The sequence below is a fragment of the Sus scrofa genome, chromosome 1, assembly GCF_000003025.6.
Source record: "Sus scrofa isolate TJ Tabasco breed Duroc chromosome 1, Sscrofa11.1, whole genome shotgun sequence".
In the NCBI taxonomy this organism is placed as follows: domain Eukaryota; kingdom Metazoa; phylum Chordata; class Mammalia; order Artiodactyla; family Suidae; genus Sus; species Sus scrofa.
The window spans coordinates 107,406,549-107,428,103 of record NC_010443.5 but is presented as its reverse complement, the minus strand read 5'-3'; the positions used below and the strand labels follow the sequence as shown (position 1 = coordinate 107,428,103).

The 21,555-nt window shown below is 41.4% G+C and overlaps 1 protein-coding gene across 4 annotated transcripts in view; it reads left to right on the top strand.

Annotated features, from left to right (window-relative positions):
* The window catches only part of ZNF609 (zinc finger protein 609), a 244,740-nt gene that overhangs the window by 155,244 nt on the left and 67,941 nt on the right, over positions 1 to 21,555 (top strand). For all 4 annotated transcript variants that reach the window (XR_002344510.1, XR_002344514.1, XM_013992893.2 and 1 more), the window contains one exon: positions 12,964 to 13,189. Coding sequence is in view for 2 of the 4 variants with exons in the window: in XM_013992893.2 (XP_013848347.1) it covers positions 12,964 to 13,189 (226 nt within the window). In the remaining 2 variants the exon portion in view is untranslated. The remainder of the gene's footprint in view (positions 1 to 12,963; positions 13,190 to 21,555) is intronic.

The window sequence follows — 21,555 nt, the reverse complement described above, 5'->3', positions numbered from 1 at the left end:
GTTTAATTACTTTCTTTTTGTTTTTAGGGCCACACTTGTGGCATATGGAAGTTCCCAGGCCAGGGGTCAAATTGCAGCTGCAGCTGCTGGCCTGTACCACAGCACAGCAACTCTGGATCTGAGCCTAGTCTGCAACCTACACCATAGCTCATGGCAATGCCAGATCCTTAACCCACTGAGTGAGGCCAGGGATTGAACCTGCATCCCCATGGGTACTAGTTGGGTTTGTTACCACTGAGCCACAACGGGAACTCCAGCATGTTTCACTTCTAAGCTACTAATTTGCAATTTCAAGAGAAACCTTATCCTTGGTAATTTGAATAGGCACTAGAGAGACTGATACCCCTTCTGCCCACAAGGGATAAGGTCAGTTTTATCAGTAGTGACCATCATCCTTTTCATCCATTTTATAAACAAATAACTAAGCCTTTTATTCTCCCAAATTTTAAAAATACTCACATATTACTCAACTGCTGAAATTTATTATCACCTAACTTATAAACATCACTTACTTAGTTACTTACTTACTTTATTTATTTATTTATTTTGCTATTTAAGGGCTGTACCCTTGGCTTATGGAGGTTACCAGGCTAGGGGTTGAATCAGAGCTGTAGCCTCAGGCCTTACTTTTTTTAAAAAAGTTTTTATTTTTTTCGCTTTTTAGGGCTGTACCAGTGGCATGTGGAAGTTCCCAGGCTAGGGGTCAAATCAGAGCTGCAGCTGCTGGCCTACACCACAGCCACAGCAACATCAGATCTTTAACCCACTCAGCGAGGCCAGGGATTGGACCCACATCGTCATGGATCTTAGTCAGGTTCATTAACTGCTGAGCCACGAAGAGAACTCCCAACATCCCTTACTTTAAAAATCCTCTAGTCTTGGAGTTCGTGTTGTGGCTCAGTGGTTAACGAATCCGACTAGGAACCATGAGGTTGCGGGTTCAATCCCTGGCCTTGCTCAGTGGGTTAAGGATCTGGCGATGCCCGTGAGCTGTGGTGTAGGTCTCAGACGTGGCTCGGATCTGATGTTGCTGCGGCTATACCGTAGGACAGCAGCTGTAGGTAGCTCTGATTCACCCCCTAGCCTGAGAACATCCATATGCAGTGAGTGTGGCCCTAAAAAGAAAAAATAATAATAACATAATTAATTTTAGGAGTTCCCACTGTAGCACAGCAGAATCAGTGGCATCTTGGGAGCTCTGGGATGCAGGTTCATTCCCTGGCCCAGCACTGTGGGTAAGGATCTGTCATTGCCATAGCTGTGGCTTAGGTCACAACCATGGCTGAGATCTGATCCCTGGCCTGGGAACTCCATATTCTTTGGGGTGGCCAAAAGGGGAAAAAAATTAATTTTAGTAATTGTGCCTGCCTTCATGCCTCTTTCTTTCACACTCTTTCCTTTCTGTCCTGTTGTGGCAGATACCCTTTGTTTGCCTACTGAGCAGGCAGTCTCTCTTAACTTCCTTGCTATTAGAATTCCAGTTTTGTTTAGGAATCACTTACCCAATCCTGCCAGAATATGAAACTTGATTAATAATTCTCAAAATATAGTACTCTGACCCCTAAGTATCTCTGAGACCTTTTTAGGGGTCCTGCCAGTTCAAAACTATTTTCATCATAACAATAAGACATTATTTGTCTTTTTCACTCTGTTGACATTTATGCTGGTGGTGTAAAAGCAATGGTAGTTAAAATGGCTGACATCCTGGTACGAATCAAATCAGTGGCACCAAATTGTACAAGTGGCCGTTATATTTATCACTGCCGTGCCCTTACAGTAAAAGGTAAAAATTTTTATAAAGTGAGTTTCACTTTAAAATATCTTTAATAAAGCAGTAGTAATTATTTTTTAAATCTTGACTGACAAATTGTAGTTATTCAGACTTGGAAATTTGGCCGACATTTTCTTGAAAATGAATGAAAACAAGCCTATTACTCCAAGGAAAACAATTGACCATTATTTGTTTTGTTTTTTTTTTTTTTTGTCTTTTGTCTTTTTGTTGTTGTTGTTGTTGTTGTTGCTATTTCTTGGGCCGCTCCTGCGGCATATGGAGGTTCCCAGGCTAGGGGTTGAATAGGAGCTGTAGCCACCGGCCTACACCAGAGCCACAGCAACTCGGGATCCGAGCCGCGTCTGCAACCTACACCACAGCTCACGGCAACGCCGGATCGTTAACCCAAACGCCGGATCGTTAACCCACTGAGCAAGGGCAGGGACCGAACCCGCAACCTCATGGTTCCTAGTCGGATTCGTTAACCACTGCGGCACGACGGGAACTCCCCATTATTTGTTATTAATGATAAATTTTGAGCTTTGAAGCTAACATAATTTTGAAAGATATGTATCTGCCCCCTCTATGAGTTTGACATGTTACCAGTGTTTAAAGACTTTTCTGATGAGTCCAGAAACAATATTAACAAATAAAATTTTTTGATATTAATGGAATATTTCAGTATTTGAAAGAGCTGTATAACTCTGTGAATCAGTATTTTACAAATGACTAATGCACAATGCTAAAAAAACAAACAAAAAACCTTAGTTCAGCAGTAAGAAACCTGCTTAGTATCCATGAGGACTCAGGTTCGATCCCCACCTTGCTCAGAGGATTAAGGATCACTTGTTGCCTTGAGCTGTGGTGTAAATTACAGATGTGGCTTGGATCTGGCATTTCTGTGACTGTGGCGTAGGCTGGCAGCTGCAGCTCCAATTGGACCCCTAGCTGGAAACCTCCATATGCCATGGATATGGCCCTAAAAAAGACAGTAAATAAAAAATAAAAAATTAAAAAAAAAATTATACATGTAGGAGTTCCCGTCGTGGCACAGTGTTTAAGGAACCCAACTAGGAGCCATGAGGTTTTGGGTTCAATCGCTGCCCTAACTCAGTGGGGTAAGGATCCGGTGTTGCCATGAGCTGTGGTGTAGGTTGCAGAACTGGCTCGGATCTGGTGTGGCTGTGGTGTAGGCTGGCGGCTACAGCTCCGATTAGACCCCTAGCCTGGGAACCTCCAGATGCTGCCAGCGCGGCCCTAGAAAAGTCAAAAAAAAAAAAAAAAATCATACATGTAAAGAAATATTGCAGAGAGTTCCCACTGTGGCACAGTGGAAACTAATCTGCCTCATATGCATGAGGATGCGGATTTGATCCCTGGCCTTGATCAGTGGTTTAAGGATCCAGTGTTGCCTTGAACTGTGTTGTAGATTGCAGACCTAGGTCGGATATGGCGTTGCTGTGTCTATGGCATAGGCCAACTGGACCCCTAGCCTGAGAACCTCCATATGCCGCAGGTATAGCACTAAAAAGACCAAAAAAAAAAAAAAAAAAAAGAAAAAGAAACATTCCAAGAACAAGCTAGACCAATAGATTGTAATCTAAGAGTATGAAAAGTTTCTGATTCCTTCCACATTGCCACTAACCTTTAAAAACTACCACTCGTTGAGTTTTGGTGTCATATCAAAGGAGAGTTTTCACAATATCAGAAAAGGACATATATATCTGTGTGAGAACAGTTTTCTTTATGTACTTCAGCCAAAACATTAAACCAGGCTTTGAAGAGATGTGCAAAATGTAAATCAATGTCACTCTTTTTAAAAAAATTATAGCTATTTTAATTTAAAATTTTGTTAATACATAATAGGTTTTTAAATGCTATTTTGAACAAATTAGTATGCATTAAAATTTTTATTTTAAAATTCTAGTATGGTGAATATAGATACATTCTATGTAAATAAAAGCTCTTTGGGATTCTCGTTTTTTCTATTAATCTTTTTATTTTGAGGTATTATGGAATATATCATAGTAGTTGTAGTAAATAATTCATTTGTAGTAAATAATTGTAAATAATTCATGTAATCTACAATATATCATTGTAGTTGTAGTAAATAATTCATGGAGCTCTCGTGTACCCTTTATCTAACTTTCCCCCATGGTAACACTTTGCAAAACTGTGTACATTATCATAACGGTGATCTTGACATTGATGCAGCCCACCTGTCTTGTTCATATTTTCCCCATTTTCCTTGTTCTTGTGTGTGTGTGTGTGCTTGTGTATTTAGTTCTATGCTTTGTTATCACATGTCTAGGTTAGGTAGTTACCCTTTCCTAACTACACCCACTGCCCTTCCTCCTCCCACTAACTCTCATACCTGGCTACTATTAGTCTGTTCTTTGTGTTTCTAATTTTGTCATGTCAAAATTGTTAGTTGCTTATAAATAAGTTAATTACTGCATACTAAATCCTTTCCGTTTTGATATTTAACACAGTAAATATCAGTGGATATAGCCTGCGTAAATAAGGGCTCTGTAAAGTTCTCAATTTTTTTCCCCCACACCCTTGGCATGTGGAAATTCCTGGGCCAGGGATTGAATCCACTCCACAGCAGTGAGACCTAGGCCTCTGCATTGACAAGACCCAATCCTAATATCCTGAGCCACAAGAGAACTCCGGGTTCCAATTTTTATGATTTTTGTCTTTTTAGGGCCACACCTGTGGCATATGGAGGTTCCCAGGCTAGGGGTTGAATCGGAGCTGTATCTTCGGCCTGTGCCACAGCCACAGCATCTCAGGATCTGAGCTGCGTTTTCAACCTACAGCTCACAGCAATGCCGCATCCTTAACCCACTAAACGAGGCCAGGGATTGAACCCTCATCCTCATGAATGCTAGTTGGGTTCACTGACCGCTGAGCCATGACGGGAACTCCATCTCAATTTTTAAATGTGTGAAGTTTTCCAAAAAGTTGAAGAATAGCTGTCTTAAAGCAGGGAGAATCATTCCTAATTTGCTTCCCAAGCTACTACAGAGCAAAATGTGGTTTGTGATGTCTAAATTACTTTTTGTTTTGTTTTGTTTTTTTAGGGCCTCACCCACAGCACATGGAAGTTCCCAGGCTGGGGGTTGAATTGGAGCTGCAGCTGCCACCCTACGCCACAGCCACGGCAATGCCAGATCTGAGCCATGTCTGTGACCTACATCACAGCTTGCAGCAGTACCAGATCCTTTAACCACTGAGCAAGGCCAGGATTGAACCTGCATCCTCATGGATACTAGTCAGGTTCTAACTTGCTGAGCCACAGCAGGAACTCCTCAGTTAAATTTCCCATAGGACTATCAATGCAAATGATGATTAGGTTCTTTAGTACATTTTGTCTATCTATGTTGGAGGATAAGTTGAGACATTTCTTCTGACATCTGTGATTCCAAGGGTTTCAGAGAAAGGCTTTAGCTTTCTGTTGTGTTTATTTTCTGTAAGGTGAAAGAGAATGGAATAGAGGAGACACATTCCAGCCCTGACTTTTTAGGAAATGAGTATGTGAAAGGAGGTAAGAAGTGTGTTCAGGAGAGGAGGTAGTTGCAACCAAGGAATGAATTTTTCTCAAGAGTCTTTATTCTTGAGAAACTAATTTAGTGCTTCTTTTGGAACAACGTAGGATTGGGAGGAGGGATCATCAACCTTCTGTGGGGAAAAAAAAATGTAGTCAGTTTCAGAGGTAGGTCATCCTTAGGTCCCTATCATTACTCATCAGCTATAAAATTAATAGCTTTGCTGAAGAAAATATGGTGAATTTCAAGCATGCAGGAAATTGTAGAGAGAGAAGACTTGGATGCTTCATTCAGCAAAACCTTTGCCATAATAATGGACACTGCCATGTGATTGGTGTTGTTCATTGACTTCATTTATGAGATTTTTTTTTCCCTTTGCTCATTTTCCAGCATAATTTATTCAGTTCCACACATTAGGAGTTTTAGACAGACTTGAGTACTAGGATCATTTGATCTGCTGTCTCTTCTTTACCAGAAGAGGCCTTTAGGATCTGAACCTAAGACTGTATAGGGATCATTACAGGAGAACTCTCTATGGCTAATCTGAAGTCTTCAAATTATATGTTCACTGCTCTTGCATGTTCTGATACATGCTGGAACAGCCTTCAGTGCTGACCTTGACCAGGTGCTGACTGGTAAAATTGAATGCTAAAGGAAGTCTTCTGTGAATAATAGAATATGTAGCATTTAAGAACTGTTTGATGTTTGGCAATGGTGCCAGCTACCACATCTTTCTTTTTCTCTTTTTCATCTTTGCCTTCTGTTACAAAATGTCTTGGAAATTAATCAGAGTTATAATTAAATTAGTCTAAAAAGCAGCCCAAGTGAAATCTGGAAGCTCAGCAAACCAGCAGGCCTTTTTTTTCTTCACTTCCCATCCCTCCTTCCCTTCTTCCCTCCTTTCCTTCATTTCTTTCTTGGAGAGACATTGGAGAAGTACTTACTGTTTGAAAGGTGACTGATTTCCTCCTTTACTAATAGTTAAATGTTTGGGATTTACTTGGAATATTCTGTTGCATTCTGACAAGAGCTTTGTGGAGAGGGAGAGTTCAGATTTCTGCCCTCCACCTTCAGTTACTCTGTGATTTCCTCCCACCAGCCTTTCACACTTTCACAATAAGGAATTGCTGATCTTTAAGAATAAACAAAAATAATCTTGAAATAGTATTATTATTTCGTCTTTTCCAGGGCTGCACCCGTGGGCATATGGAGGTTCCCAGTCTAGGGGTCGAATTGGAGCTGTAGCTGTCGGCCTACACCACAGCCACAGCAACATGGGATTCAAGCCTCGTCTGTGACCTACACCACAGCTCACGGCAACGCCAGATATTTAACCCACTGAGCGAGGCCAGGGATCGAACCTGCAACCTCATGGTTCCTAGTCGGATTCGTTAACCACTGAGCCACAACGGGAACTCCTTGAATTATTTTTTAAAAATACAGTAAACTTTTTTTTTTTTTTTTTTTGGCCGCACCCATGGAATGTGGAAGTTCCTGGGGCAGGGATTGAATCTCTGCAACAGCAGCGACCCAAGCCATGACAGTGACAATGCCAGATCCTTAACCCAGAAGAGAACTCCCAGTAAACTTATATTGTCTTAAATCAACAGAAGGCAACTTAATTTGTTTGCCATCAACAGAACGTAATTCAAATAATTGAGGATTTTCCACCTGTGTTTTAATTGAGAGAAATGTAAATAACACAATAAACTGATAAATAGGAGTTCCTGTTGTGGCTCAGAGGTAACAAATCTGACTAATATCCATGAGGACCTGGGTTCAATCCCTGGCCTTAGTCAGCAGGTTAAGGATCTGGCGTTGCCGTGAGCTGTGGTGTAGGTTGCAGATGTGGCTCTGGTCCTGCATTGCTGTGTCTGTGGCATTGGGTGGCAGCTGCAGCTCCCATTCAGCCCCTAGCCTGGAAACTTCCATATGCCATGGGTGCAGCCATAAAAAGACAAAAAAATATATATATATATATACTGATAAATAGTATTTTTAAATTACTTTTTTTTTTTTAAATAATCCACTATAAAAACTTTGTGAATAGAATTCCTGTCATGGTTCACTGATTAATGAACCTGACTAGTATCCATGAGGATGTGGGGGTTTTTTGTTGTTGTTTGTTTGCCTTTTTTTTGTCTTTTTGCCTTTTCTAGGGCCACTCCCGTGGCATATGGAGGTTCCCGGGCTAGGAGTCTAATCGGCGCTGTAGCTGCTGGCCTACTCCACAGCCACAGCAACGCAAGATCCGAGCCGCATCTGTGACCTACACCACAGCTCACAGCAATGCTGGATACTTAACCCACTGAGCAAGGCCAGGGATCGAAGCTGCCACGTCATGGTTCCTAGTCAGATTTGTTAACCACTGTGCCACGACAGGAACTCCAAGGATGTGGGTTTGATCCCTGTCTCCGTTCAGTGGATTAAGGATCCAGCTCTTGCTTTGAGCTATGGTGTAGGTAGCAGATGTGGCTCGGATCCTGCGTTGCTGTGGTATAGGGGGCAACTGTAACTCCGACTTGACCCCTAGCCTGGGAACCTCCGTATGCCTCGGGTGCTGCCCTAAAAACACGAAAGATGAAAGACAAAACAAACAAACAAAAAAAACCACTTTGTGAGAAAATATTGTTTACTATAATACATCCACAGGGGGAGTACTTAGAGGTTTGTCTATCAATCAGGAACATGTGTTACTGCTGGTATTGCTGGTTCAAGTTACTATAAAATCTTGAAGGACCTTTGAATTTATTGAAGATAGAGAACATCTTAAGATAGTATTTAGTATATTTGATGACATTCTACTTTCTGCACCTTTTTTTCCAATATATCTGAACATTTATCTAATCATCATCCCCAGTAATCTTTTCATTCTTGAATAAAAGATATTTTCTTTAAGCTGCTGCAGTTATTAGTAGAACCACCTTCCTTTCTGCCTTTTGATTGTGAAGGTAAAGATATCAGAGTCATATTTGTGAAGGGGAGAGTCTGTCCCATATTTTTCTTTATTTTCTACCCCTAAAATTATGTTGCAGCCTTGAAATTTTTCCTCCATCAGTGCCTCTCAGGTGTTTGAGGCAGCTAAAGTCAGAGTATAATTACCTCTTGTGGGGAGATTAATGGTTCTGGCCTTTCTTTACGCTCTCCAGTCCTCATCTCTGTATCACCTGCCTCTCAGCACTCAGATCCCTAAGAGGTGCTATTAGACTAACATCTAAAGGTGGATTGAAAAGAAGTATCATTAAAAGATAAAGGACATGGGAGTTCCCGTCGTGGCTCAGTGGTTAACGAATCTGACTAGGAACCATGAGGTTGTGGGTTCGATCCCTGGCCTTGCTCAGTGGGCTAAGGATCTGGCGTAGCCATGAGCTGTGTGTAGATCTTAGAATCGGCTTGGATCTGGGGTTGCTGTGGCTGTGGCATAGGCCAGCAGCTACAGCTCGGATTAGACCCCTAGCCTGGGAACCTCCACATGCCGCAGGTGCTGCCCTAAAAAGGATAAAAAGACCAAAAAAAAAAAAAAAAAAAAAAAAAAGAGCTGTTGGGAAACTTCAGAGATTTCATCTTTAGGAGTTCCTGCCATGGCTCAGTGGTAACGAACCCAACTAGGATCCATGAGGACTCAGGTTCGATCCCTGGCCTTGCTCAGTGGGTTACGGATCTGGTGTTGTTGTGAGCTGTAGTGTATGTTGCAGACGAGGCTTGGATCCCGTGTTGCTGTGGGCCAGCAGTTACAGCTCCGATTCACCTCATAGCCTAGGAACTTCCATATGCCACGGGTACGTCCCTAAAAAGACAGAAAAACCTCAAAAAACAGAGATTCCATCTTTAAATTCTCTGTAAGTCTCCTTTCAGTTGTTTGTTTTATTGTTTACCTTCCCATTTCCATTAGCCCCAGGAGCCATGGTGGCACTTCTTGCTTAGCATTTCAGAATCTGAGAATTGGCCCAGCTTTTATTGTTGTCATAGTTGTTAAGGTATTTAACGACCTTAACATTTTATATTTTTATTCCTTATTTTCCCTGCTGGCACCAATCTCTTGACAGTCCCTGCTCTTATATCCCAGATATATGGGAAAGATGGCAAAATGAGTCCTTTTTAAATTTTTATCCTCTTCTAGAGAGTGATAAATGAAGTTATGTTTGTTGTGATGAATAGTTGAATTTGAAATCCCGCAAAGCCACCTAGGTTATTAGATGAGTATCACAGAGCTGCTTATTATGCACTATGGCTTAATGTAGATTATAGATGTGACCAAACAGTAATTAGCAGAGCTAGAGCTATAATTAAACATTATTGTGCTACTCTGTGATTTCTCCTTAGATTTCTGTTGCAAAGTAGAGGGAAACTGAATGGTAGTTCCAAATCCATAAGTGGATTTCGTTACTTCCCACCCCTAAAAAATCTCATGTGGAAGTTCCCTGGTGGCCTAGCAGTTAAGGTTCTGGTGTTGTTACTGCTGTGGCATGGGTTCACTCCCTGGCCTAGGAACCTCTGCATGCTGCGGGCATGGAAAAAACAAGTCTCATTTAATTAACTAAATAATTAAATAAAGTCATCCTCACACAGAGATCCTGAACCCTCCTTAGTAACTTAACTCTGATCAGTAAGGGTAGCTTGATGCATACACATATTAATCAGCTCCTCATCTGTATTCTGTTATTCTTAGTGATCAGATCAGCTAAATTTCTTCTTTTCAGATGTTCTACATCAAGGTTTAATTTTGACAGGCTGCTCGAATGCAACAGTGATGTTTTGTATTTACATCTTCGATGTTGGTTTTCTGAATCTGTCATTCATTATAGAATTGGGAGCTTGGCTTTGTCTAGAATGTTAGTAGCTTATCTTTTCCCTGGTCTCCCAGCAGCATTGAATAACCTAACAGGAAATGAAACCACTTCCAGAAAAGAGCTGTCCTTGATGGCAGAGAGTGTGTAGGTGACTCTGGGGGACTTCCCTCCTGTGCTTGGGATTGGTGCCTCAGTGATGACATAGGTTGGCAAGAGGACTTGCTCAAGCGAGGCAGTCAGAAAGTTCGCAGGAGTGGAGTTCCCGCTGTGGCTCAGTGGTTAACAAATCCGACTAGGAACCATGAGGTTTCAGGTTCGATCTCTGACCTTGCTCAGTGGGTTAAGGATCCGGTGTTGCCATGAGCTGTAGTGTAGGTTGCAGAACCATCTTGGATCTCAAGTTGCTGTGGCTGTGGCGTAGGACCGTAAGCTACAGCTCTGATTAGACCCCTAGCCTGGAAACCTCCTCATGCCGCGGGTGAGGCCCTAGAAAAGGCAAAAAGACAAAAAAAAAAAAAAAAAAGAAAGAAAGAAAGTTCTCAGGAGTGACCTAGAAGGTTTGCACCAGTTTCTTTGCCCAAGAAAGAGGACTTTACAGGAATTTCTCATGCTTGTAGAAGAAAGGTATAGAAAAGAAAACAAATGCTAAGCAAAAGAAATGCACATACTGTGAAGTTGCTTTTGTCTCAGTTCTTCCCCAAGAGAAAGAACCAAGAAACAGGGGTGAGGTCAAGAGTAAAAATGATCTGTATACTCTTTCTCTAATTTCCCCTTTCTAATCACTCTCACAAGCAAAATCTCCAGGAAACTTTCTTTCCAAAAAAGAGTGAATGAACCACCTTCTTACAGCATCCTAAGAGGGCTTAATAATTAGAACCAGAGTCCATCACTACATAGGAGTAGTAGGAAACCCAGTTTATTTTTTCTGTGTTGTTTTCACCTTCAGACATGTGCTTAGAAATTTTAAAGGGTCCTTCAAGGATCTACCACATCCCAAGAAGTTTGCCAAATTAGACTATATATGTCTGATTTTCAAAAGTACAAAAGAACAAAACAAAACCAAAAAAAAAATGCCTCCTAGTGTTTACCATGAGGCAGAAGATTCATCAGACTGGCTTCCACTTTCATTTCATCTTATGAAGAGTGGAGTTAGGGAAGTACAAGGTGGAGATGTGTAACAACACACAGATAAGGGTAATGTTTTGGCACCATTTCAGGAACCAGGATTAATCAGAATCAGTGTTTTAGCATTCTCTGGACTCTGACAGTGATAGTTTGCAAATAGCAGTGAATTGTAAGCCAGGAAGTCAGAGCTTGCTGCAGAGAATGGGTGCAATACCCAGATCTCAGCTTCCAGAGTAGTGTTTGAGGCCAGGAACTCGTGTATGTGTTTATGTATGAGTTAAGAGGAGAGAGATGGATGATAGTAGAGTGGTGGTCATACAGTAAACGATTTCAGAATCAGAGTTCTGTTGCAGAGCTGTCCAGCAGCTTGGATTATGGGTGCATGTGTGCCTCACTCTGAATGTGGGTCTGTTGAAGGAGTACATTCAATCTGGACAAAAAGTCTTTCGCAAGGGAAAGAGTGCCCCAATTCTTAACTCTCATTTTCTAGGTCTTCTGACTGGTATCATACTTAATTTTAAGGAAAGATCAGTCAGGGTGTGTATTGAGTGCCTTTGCATATACAAGACCATTTAGTTAGGATGTGGGCACTGTCGGCTCAGAGTTGGTACTTTGTCAACCTGATAAATGCTAGGATTTAAAGAATTAAGGCATTATTACTCTTTGTTACAACTTTTCTTCTAACTCTAGATGTGTTGCATTTTCCTTGGTCTCTAAGTAATTGCATTCTTGTGAGAGGTTCTAGTTTGGGAAATAGATTGCTGGTCCTTGTGCTTGACTAATCCTATGTATGTATACATAATCAACTTCATCTGCATATTGCTATGGATTGGTTCTGGATAGTAACAATCCCTCTGGTTTCTTACAGATAAATTTCACATTCCAAAATGCCATTCTCATTAACCAGTCACTGCTAAAATCTCTATGAGTTAGAAACTCCTGTCAGGTTGTTCCCAGCATTCCTATAACTTTGAAGTAGATGTCTTTCTACCTAAAGATGAATTAAAGCTCCAGTCTTCTTGAAGTGGCATTCCTAGAATCTGGATATTTCTCCTCCTCTCTATCCCAACCTGTATTCTTGAATTTGATCCCTGATTAAAATATTATTTGTTGGCATTCCCAGTGTGGCACAACGAAATCAGTGATGTCTCTGTAGCACCAGGATGCAGGTTCAGTTCCCAGCCCGGCACAGTGGATTAAAGGATCCACCATTGCCACAGCTGTGGCATAGGTCACAACTGCAGCTTGGATCTAATCCCTGGTCTGGGAACTCCAAATGCTGCTGGGCGGCCAAAAAAGGAAAAAAAAATTGCTGAATTTAGATTAGAGAAAAGCAAAGTAGTAGCAATAGAACAGGCCTCAGAAGCTGAGCCTTTTCTTTCTTATCAGTCTATATGCTTGGCTACTGTTGAAGTCTGGCCTTGATTCTCTTTCACTAGAGATTTTTAAATGAGACTGATTTTTTAATACACTTTTAGCCAAGCGAGTTTATGAGAATGATTGTTAATAAGAAATAGAGCTTCTTCTAGCCTAGGGTGCACTTATCTAAACCACTAGATTTGTAGTGGTATCACGTGCTAGAACTTGAAAGTAAGGACCAAAGTGTTATATTTAAAGCCCTCTGCACTCTGGCAGGAAAGGATGTGGGACTAAATTATGCTCAGAGAAGATATTTCCTCTAAATGTTCTCCTTGCAACTCAGCTACTACTTTCTCTTCCCCCACAGATGGAGTCCCCCGTCTCCACACCAGCAGTGCTGCCACTGCACCTTTTGGTGCCAGTGGTCAGTAATGACATCTCATCCCCCTGTGAGCAGATCATGGTTCGAACCCGATCAGTTGGGGTCAACACATGTGATGTGGCTCTGGCCACAGAACCTGAGTGCCTGGGCCCCTGTGAACCTGGGACAAGTGTCAACCTCGAGGGCATCGTGTGGCAGGAAACAGAAGATGGTAAGTACTATGCATGACTTTCCCATCCCTTCTCAACCTGCTTCTGTCAACAGGAGCTTACTGTTGTAAATAATACCGAGTATTTGTTAGGAGTCTCAAGTGACCATAGTTTGCTGGTGATCAGAGGATTATAGCAAAAGTTGCCCAGCTTCTAGAGATTGCCAGTGTAATTCAAACTGTGTCTATACTCTCCATTTCACTCTATCATTTTATATGGGGGACTTTGAGTATAAGTGAACTTTTGGGTTAGGCTTGAAGAAAAAATGTAATAAAGGGGCAACTGTAGGAGTCTAGGAAATGGAAAACAGCTGACTCTTAAATTGACTTTGCGTTGGCTCATTGCATATGCAACTCTTGGTTTTAACACCTGGAGGTGCAGCCATCTCCTTCCCACTGATTGCCTCATTGCCCAGCCACCCACGCCACTTTGTGCATCTGCCACTTATGCAGATTCTATAGGCCTAGGCAACAGGGAACTGTTTACATGCAGCCACTAAGTAGTTGGCTCACTATAGGGTGCTGCTGCCCAAGGCCATCCAGACTTCTTGTGTGTTCCATTTGCCCCTGAGAACAGAATCTCTTCTGCTTTGGAAGTTCATAAATATGAAAAAATAGGAGTGAAGAATGCAGAGAGACCTAACCAGCTATTTCAGATCCCTTGGTTACTTTTACCATCTGTGGCAATCTGATTTCAGTGTACATTGTTTTTATAAAGGATCCAAGTCCTTATCAAAGAATATGTGGTTAGTGAGGCTGGGCCTCAGAGTCCCATCAGGTCTCCATCGGCAACCAGATTTTTCAAAAGTGTCTCTACTCTGAGGAGTTTAGAGGCCCAGAGGAGCATAACTAATTATCACTGATTATCATAAACTATATTGTCAGTCTGCCCATGGAAATTGAGGCATTTCACCCTAGTCATTCTAATAAAAGTGTGTTTCTCTAAATAGGTTGTCATGATTCAGTATTTAAAGTTTTCCATGCTGTTGGAGTTCCTGTAGTGGCGCAGTGGTTAACAAATCTGACTAGGAACCATGAGGTTGCGGGTTTGGTCCCTGCCGTTGCTCAGTGGGTTAACGATCCGCGTTGTGCGTTGCCGTGAGCTGTGATGTAGGTTGCAGACGTGGCTCAAATCCCGTGTTGCTGTGGCTCTGGCGTAGGCCAGTGGCTACATCTCCGATTCGGCTTCTAGCCTGGGAACTTCCATATGCTGCGGGAGCGGCTCAAGAAATAGCAAAAAGACAAAAATAAATAAATAAATAAAGTTTTCCATGCTGTAGGCCTTTTGTGATACAGGTTAAGAATTCTGTGTTCTTGGCTTTCTCGTCATTAGCAATGAAGTAGTTTCAGCTTTCAGAATAACATTGCTGATGAGGTTTTATTGTGTGCCTGAGACCATAATGCAAAAAGAAAAAGGAGGGAGTTCCCGTCGTGGCTCAGTGGTTAACGAATCTGACTAGGAACCATAAGGTTGTGGGTTCGGTCCCTGGCCTTGTTCAGTGGGTTGGGGATCCGGTGTTGCCCTGAGCTGTGGTGTAGGTTGCAGACGCAGCTCGGATCTGGTGTTGCTCTGGCATAGGCTGGCGGCTACAGCTCCGATTGGACCCCTAGCCTGAGAACCTCTGTGTACTGCAGGAGTGGCCCTAGAAAAGACAAAAAAAAAAAAAAAAAAAAAAAAGGAAATTTTACTGTGTTAGAAACTGATGCAGAGATCATGGAGAGAGAGGTTGACCTAGAGACTGACTCTGTATGTGCATACAGTATGCAACCTAGAAATCACAAGTGGCTATCTCTGATATTAAAAATGTCATCTGCCTGTGGCCAAACGTCTGAATAGCTGGAGTCTGCTGGAATGACAAACACATCCAGGCTACAGCTCTGTGTCATCAAGCAAACTTTGTGGCCTGTTGTGTCAATATATTGAAAATAGAAAACATCAATTTTCTGCCAATTTACTGTATTCTACCCATCTTTATGATAGCGACTTTGTCCAATAGCAGTATGCTTTTCATGTATATGAACTTGATAAAAATTGTGAGAGTTAGTCTAATCCTTTCACTGTCCCGAGAACAATGGTTACCTTTTTATCTGAGGATTTCTTTCCTCCTTCCCTGCCAGGGGGATGTAGGCATAGCTTTTTGTCGTTGATGTTTTTTATTATTTTCTCTGAAAGACTCGTTGTCACTGGCAGCCTATTACTATGTTCCGCATCACACACTTTTAATGCTCTCTGTACTTTATTTCACAGCACTTACCATAATTTACAATCTTATATAGAATTGTATTTTTCTTTTTTTTTTTAGAATTGTATTTTTCTATTAATGTCTATTGTTTCCACTGTTCTGAAAGTTCTATGAGGAGTTCTCTTGTGGCTCAGCAGGTTAAGGATCATGTCACTGCAGTGGCTTGGGTTGCTGCTGTGGTATGGGTTTCAAATTCTGGGCGGGGAACTTCCACATGCCACAGGTATGGCCAAAAAAGCAAAAAAAAAAAAAAAAAAAAAAAAAGTTCTGTGAGCTCAGAGACTGTTTTGCTCAACATTATATACCCAATGCTTAATACCTGGCACCTGTAATGGGCCCTCACAAATATTTATTTGAATGGGTGAGTGCTTATACCTATGTCATTGACATACTGTAATGTCAAGTACTTTCCAAAATTCTGTACCTTCTCTGAAACTCAGAATAAATATTACTTTCACCAAGTTTAAGATTACTCCAATTTATTTAAACCTGTAAGATGTTAGTCCTCCTATTTTTAATACTGTATTTTCTCCCACTTATATTGTGTTTCAGGGCTTAGTACCTCTCTTCTTACTTTTTCTTTAATTCCAAGGGAAAGAGAACTGTTCTTCAGTTTATACTCTGCTTTCTGGCCATCCTGGAGGGCCTTCACCTAAACTGTCTGTTGACTAAGATCTAGATTGGGATCTGTGTTGGTTCACATTCCTTTTCATCTTTCGATAACAGAGATTTCCTGCAAAGATCATTCTCTGCAGATCCAAAAGATCTAGTGTACTGAGTCAGTTCTCAATTTAATAAGAACTATATACAGATAACTTTTTCTAAAAAAATTCTTCCATCCTTCTAAATTTTTTGTCTGCTACCAACTCTTTATTCTGTCTCTCTGCCTGGTAAGCTACTATCTTCAAGTGGAAAAAGCCTTACAACTTAGAGAGAAGCTATGAATCCTTGCCCCCTGAGGGGAACAGAGGATCCTGAGATCTCTGTGGAACTGAGCCACCTTGCTGAGAACAGGTGTATAGGGGTCATGGACTTAATTCTTCCTGATTTCTTTGCTTACCTGTTCTGCAATGTTGGTTCTTTCCTATCTCTCACTGTAAATCTTGCATTGGAGGCACTTTGAAAGTCCTGCAGATCTCATCTCTTTTTAGGCTGTTCACAGTTTAGCTAGCCTTGCAAAGATCCTCCTTAACTAGGTTCAACTTTAGGACTATTAAGAGGATCCAGGTATATAACCTAGAGTGTCTTCCTTGGCATTTTTTGAGACATTTTCTTAGCATTTATGCAGAAGTCTGATTCCTCCTGATTCCACTTTGTCCCACATCACTTCAGATCAAAGTAACAGGTCTCAAGTCTATTTCTGGTACATAAGTCTTATGTTATTTAATGAAGGGTCCTAGAAGCAATGTATAAGAAACCTTAAGGCAGACCAAATACTTTTTGCTGAGGCAAAATTGCTTACTGGCTTCTATGGTATTTTAAAGAATGGCAGAAGTGACTTATTAGAGAAGAATTCCAGGAAGTGCTACACACTCTCCTTTTGAGACTGCAGAACTAAGTTGAAGGCCATCACTAGTGATGTGTGTGTTGTAGAATTTGTGGTATAGTGGAAAGAGCCCTGGAATGAAAAATCTGGAGACCTCTTTATCTCTCTCTCTCTCTCACTATCGTTGTAACCTTGGGCAAGTTCCTTAACTTCTTTGAACCTTAGTTACTTCATCTATTACGTATAGTTGTATTAGATGACTAATAAGGACCTGTCCAGCTTAAAGATATTAGAAGCTGTGGCTTAAACCTTGGTACCAGCATGGATCCAATACTAGTTGACTATGGCATCTTGAAAATGAATGGTCTGGAGTTCCCGTCATGGCTCAGTGGTTAATGAATCCGACTAGGAACCATGAGGTTGAGGGTTCAATCCCTGGCCTCGCTTAGTGGGTTAAGGATCTGGTGCTGCCATGAGCTATGGTATAGGTTGTAGACTCTGCTTGGATCCCGAGTTGCTCTGGCTGAGGTATAGGCAGTCAGCTACAGCTTCTATTAGACTCCTAGCCTGGGAACGTCCATATGCTGCAGGTGCGGCCCTAGAAAAAGACAAAAAGACGAAAGAAAAAAAAAAGGAATGGTCTCATATCCCAATCATGGGAATGAAGACTGAAAAATATTAATATCATTGATGAAATTATACACTTATTTTATAGAACAGAAAAATTATACTTACATTGCAGTCTCAAATTCAGGAAATCACCTCACATTTTTCAACTCTTGATTCTAGATTGACAGGTGAAACAATTCACAAAACTAAGCTAGTTTTGATGAAAGTTTATGCTAGCTGACATAAGTTGAGCTCACAAGACTGCCTAGCAGTCCCTTCATCTCCCTATTATTTTCACATTCCCCAGTACTTAATTCATTCTCTCTGTGCTCTTAAATAACCAAGATCAAAGCCAGCCACCTAAATGATCCAATTTCCCTTCTCTTTATTTAAGTGTATTTTTTCTTATTCTACTATTTCCTTTTTCTCTTATTATTCTGCAGATTCTTTGAGACTTTATATCATGAATTTTGTCTACTTTTTTTTTTCCTTTTTTTTCTTTTTAGAGCCACACTCACGGCATATGGAGGTTCCTAGACTAGAGGTTGAATCGGAGCTGTAGCTGCTGGCCTATACCACAGCCACAGCAACACAGGATCTAAGCCGCATCTGTGACCTGCACCACAGCTCACGGCAATGCTGGATCCTTAACCCACTGAGCAAGGCCAGGGATCGAACCTACAACCCCTGGTTCCTAGTCGGATTTGTTAACCACTGAGCCACGACAGGAACTACTCTGCTATTTCTTCATTTTTGGAACTTCCCTCTCTTGCCCTTGTAATATTACACTTCTCCAGATTTCCATGTGTCCCTTTTTATTGGTTATTCTCTTTATTTTGTGTCAGTCCTTCTTCCTCCTTGTATTCATTAGGTCACAAACTCCTGATGGTTTTTAGGATGCTGAAATATTGGTCATTTCTGTCCTGTTGTCCTCTAGGTGGGACCTATAGCAGCTGGTGTTGCCATGAGCTGTGGTGTAGGTCACAGACGTGGCTGGGATCCCCAGTTGCTATTGCTGTGGCATAGGCATAGCCTGAGAACTTACACATGCCATTGGTGCAGCCCTAAAAAGCAAAAAAAAAAAAAAAAAAAAAAAAAGAGAATTGGATTTTTCTGCTAGAAATAGAAGATGAAATAAATTAATGTAAGAAAATTCAGAAGGTAAGCAGTCTAAGGCTGGTATGGTTTCACAATATAATCAATGTTTGAGGCTACTTAAATTTACTTTTTTTTTTTAAGTCTTTTAAGTTTAGATTTACAGAGTGGTTTCAAAGATAGCATGTATACCCTTTACCTAGATTCCCCCATAAAGTTACTTATTTACTGCAAAATTGCTAATGTAGCTTTAGCTATCACATGTACTCTCTAGGCTTAAAAACAAGGAAGACTAAAACAGCATCTGCCTTCCACCTGATCTGTATACCTATTTTTCTTTTCTTCTTTTGGCTGTACCCACTACATGCAGAACTTCCTGACATGCAGAAGTTCCTGGGCCAGGGATCAGACCTGCACCACAGCAGCAACCTGAGCCACTGCAGTGACAATGCTGGATCCTTAACCCACTGAGCCACAGGGAACTCCTGATTTGTTTACCTTTGATAAGCTTTTGGAGAAGTTTACAAACCCCTGGTATTATGTATTACATCTAATACATTAAAAACCCCATTAGACCACTTTAAGTTTTTTTTCCCTTTCAGTCATCTTATAAAGAATTCAAGAGAAGAGTTCCCATCGTGGCTCAGTGGTTAGCGAATCCGACTAGGAACCATGAGGTTTCGGGTTCTATCTCTGGCCTTGCTCAGTGGGTTAAGGATCTGGTGTTGCCGTGATCTATGGTGTAGGTTTCAGACACAGCTTGGATCCCGCGTTGCTGTGGCTCTGGCATAGACCGGCAGCTACAGCTCCAATTAGATCCCTAGCCTGGGAACTTCCATATGCCATGGGAGCGGCCCTGGAAAAGGCAAAAAGCCAAAAAAAAAAAAAAAAGAAAAAAAAATATATGTATAAGAATTCAAGAGACTATTATATTTACATAGACACTTAACATTTCCTTGCTTTTCCTCCTTTCTTGATGTTCTGAGTCACCTGTTTCTTTTCTGCTTGAAATCTCTCTTTAATTTTGTGTGTGTGTGTGTGTGTGTGTGTGACCATGCACACAACATGCAGGAGTTCCTGGGCCAGGGATTGAACCCACTACAGCAGTGATGGTGCCAAGTCCTTAACCCATGAAGTCACCAGGGAACTCCCTGAGAATGTATTTATTTCACTTTTATTCCCAAAAGATCTTGGGGGGGTGGATATAGAAATATAGGTTTATATTTCTTTCGGCACTTTAAAAATATTTCATTTTGTTTTACCTTTCATGGTTTCTGAGAATACGCAATCACTTGAATTGTTGTTCCCCTGTAAATAATATGTCATTTTCCCCTGGTTGCTTTCAAAGCTTTTGTGTCATTTTCAGCATTTAGATTATAAAGGGTGATATGTGCCATTACTTCTTCAGATTTTTTTTTCTTGCACCACCCTCTTTCTCTTTTCCTTCTAGAACTATGATGGCACGAATATACATTAGTCCTTATTTCCACCTAGGATTCCTATGTGTCTTTTCTCCTTTGTGACTATAAAATAGTTGAGGCAAGCAACTGCTTTTCATATATAATTTTATATCCTCTAGAACTAGTGTGGTCTTTACACAAAAAGTAAAATAATCAGAAAATATTTTATTAATAAAATTGACTGTGCCTTGTACTCATGTGTTTCAAGCATGTAGGTAAAAATTTGGTAATTTTTTGGTAGCCTCTCTTGGGTTCATTTGCTATGACTTGATTGAAAATAATGAGGGATTTTGTAAGGTACTATTTTTTTTTTAGTGGCCACACTTGTGGCATATGAACGTTCCAGAGATTGAATCTGAGCCGCAGATGTGCAGCTGCAGCAATGCCAGATCCCTTAACCCACTGGTGAGACCAGGGATTGAACCTGCACCTCCACAGCGACCCAAACTACTTGAGTTGGATTTTTAACCCACTGCACCACAGTGGGAACTCCTTTTCTTTTTTTTAAGCAATGGCTTCCATCATCAATTTTTTGAAGTTACAAAAGTCAGAACCTTCAGTTTAGTGGGGCTTTTTTGTTTTGTTTTGTTTTGGTCTCTTTTGGGCCACACCCATGCAATATGGAGGTTCCCAGGCTAGGGGTCAAGTCAGAGTTGTAGCTGCTGGCCTACATCATAGCTGCAGCAACACCAGATCCTAGCTGCATCTTCAAGCTACAGCATAGCTCACGGCAATGCCGGATTCTTAACCCACTGAGTGAGGCTGGGGATCAAACCTGCATCCTCATGGATACTGGTCAGGTTCGTTAACAACTGAGCCACAACGGGAACTCCTAGATATTTTCAAAGGAAATGTTTTGAAGTTATACTCTGAGGAACTTGAGCATGGAGGAACCTCAGAGGCATTCATTAGGAGTGAGGGGTATTGAGTGGGCAGGATCCAGCTCCCACCTCTGCTTATCCAGCTAGATGCAACCCTGAGCAGTTCTAGTTTTAGGTGATTGATTGATTGATTTTTTAGGGCTGCACCAATGGCACATGGAGATTCCCAGACTAGGGATCTAATCGGAGCTGTATCTGCCAGGCTCTGCCACAGCCACAGCAACGCAGGATCCGAGCCATGTCTGTAGCCTACACCACAGCTCACGGCAACACCAGATCCTTAACCCACTGAACAAGGTCAGGGATCGAACCTGCATCCTCATGGATGCTAGTCAGATTCGTTTGTTGCTGAGCCACGACGGGAACTCCTTAGGTGATTAATATGTTGTTGTTTTTAGCTAAAGTTAGCTCTTTTTCTTCTCCTCCTTCTTCTCCTTCTTTTTTCTTTTTAGGCCTGCCCCCACAGCATGTGGAAGTTCCCAGGCTAGGAATCGAATTGGAGCTGCAGTTGCTGACCTATGCCACAGCCAGAGCAATGCCAGATCTGAGCCTCATCTACAACCTACACAACTCACAGCAACGATGGCCAGATCCT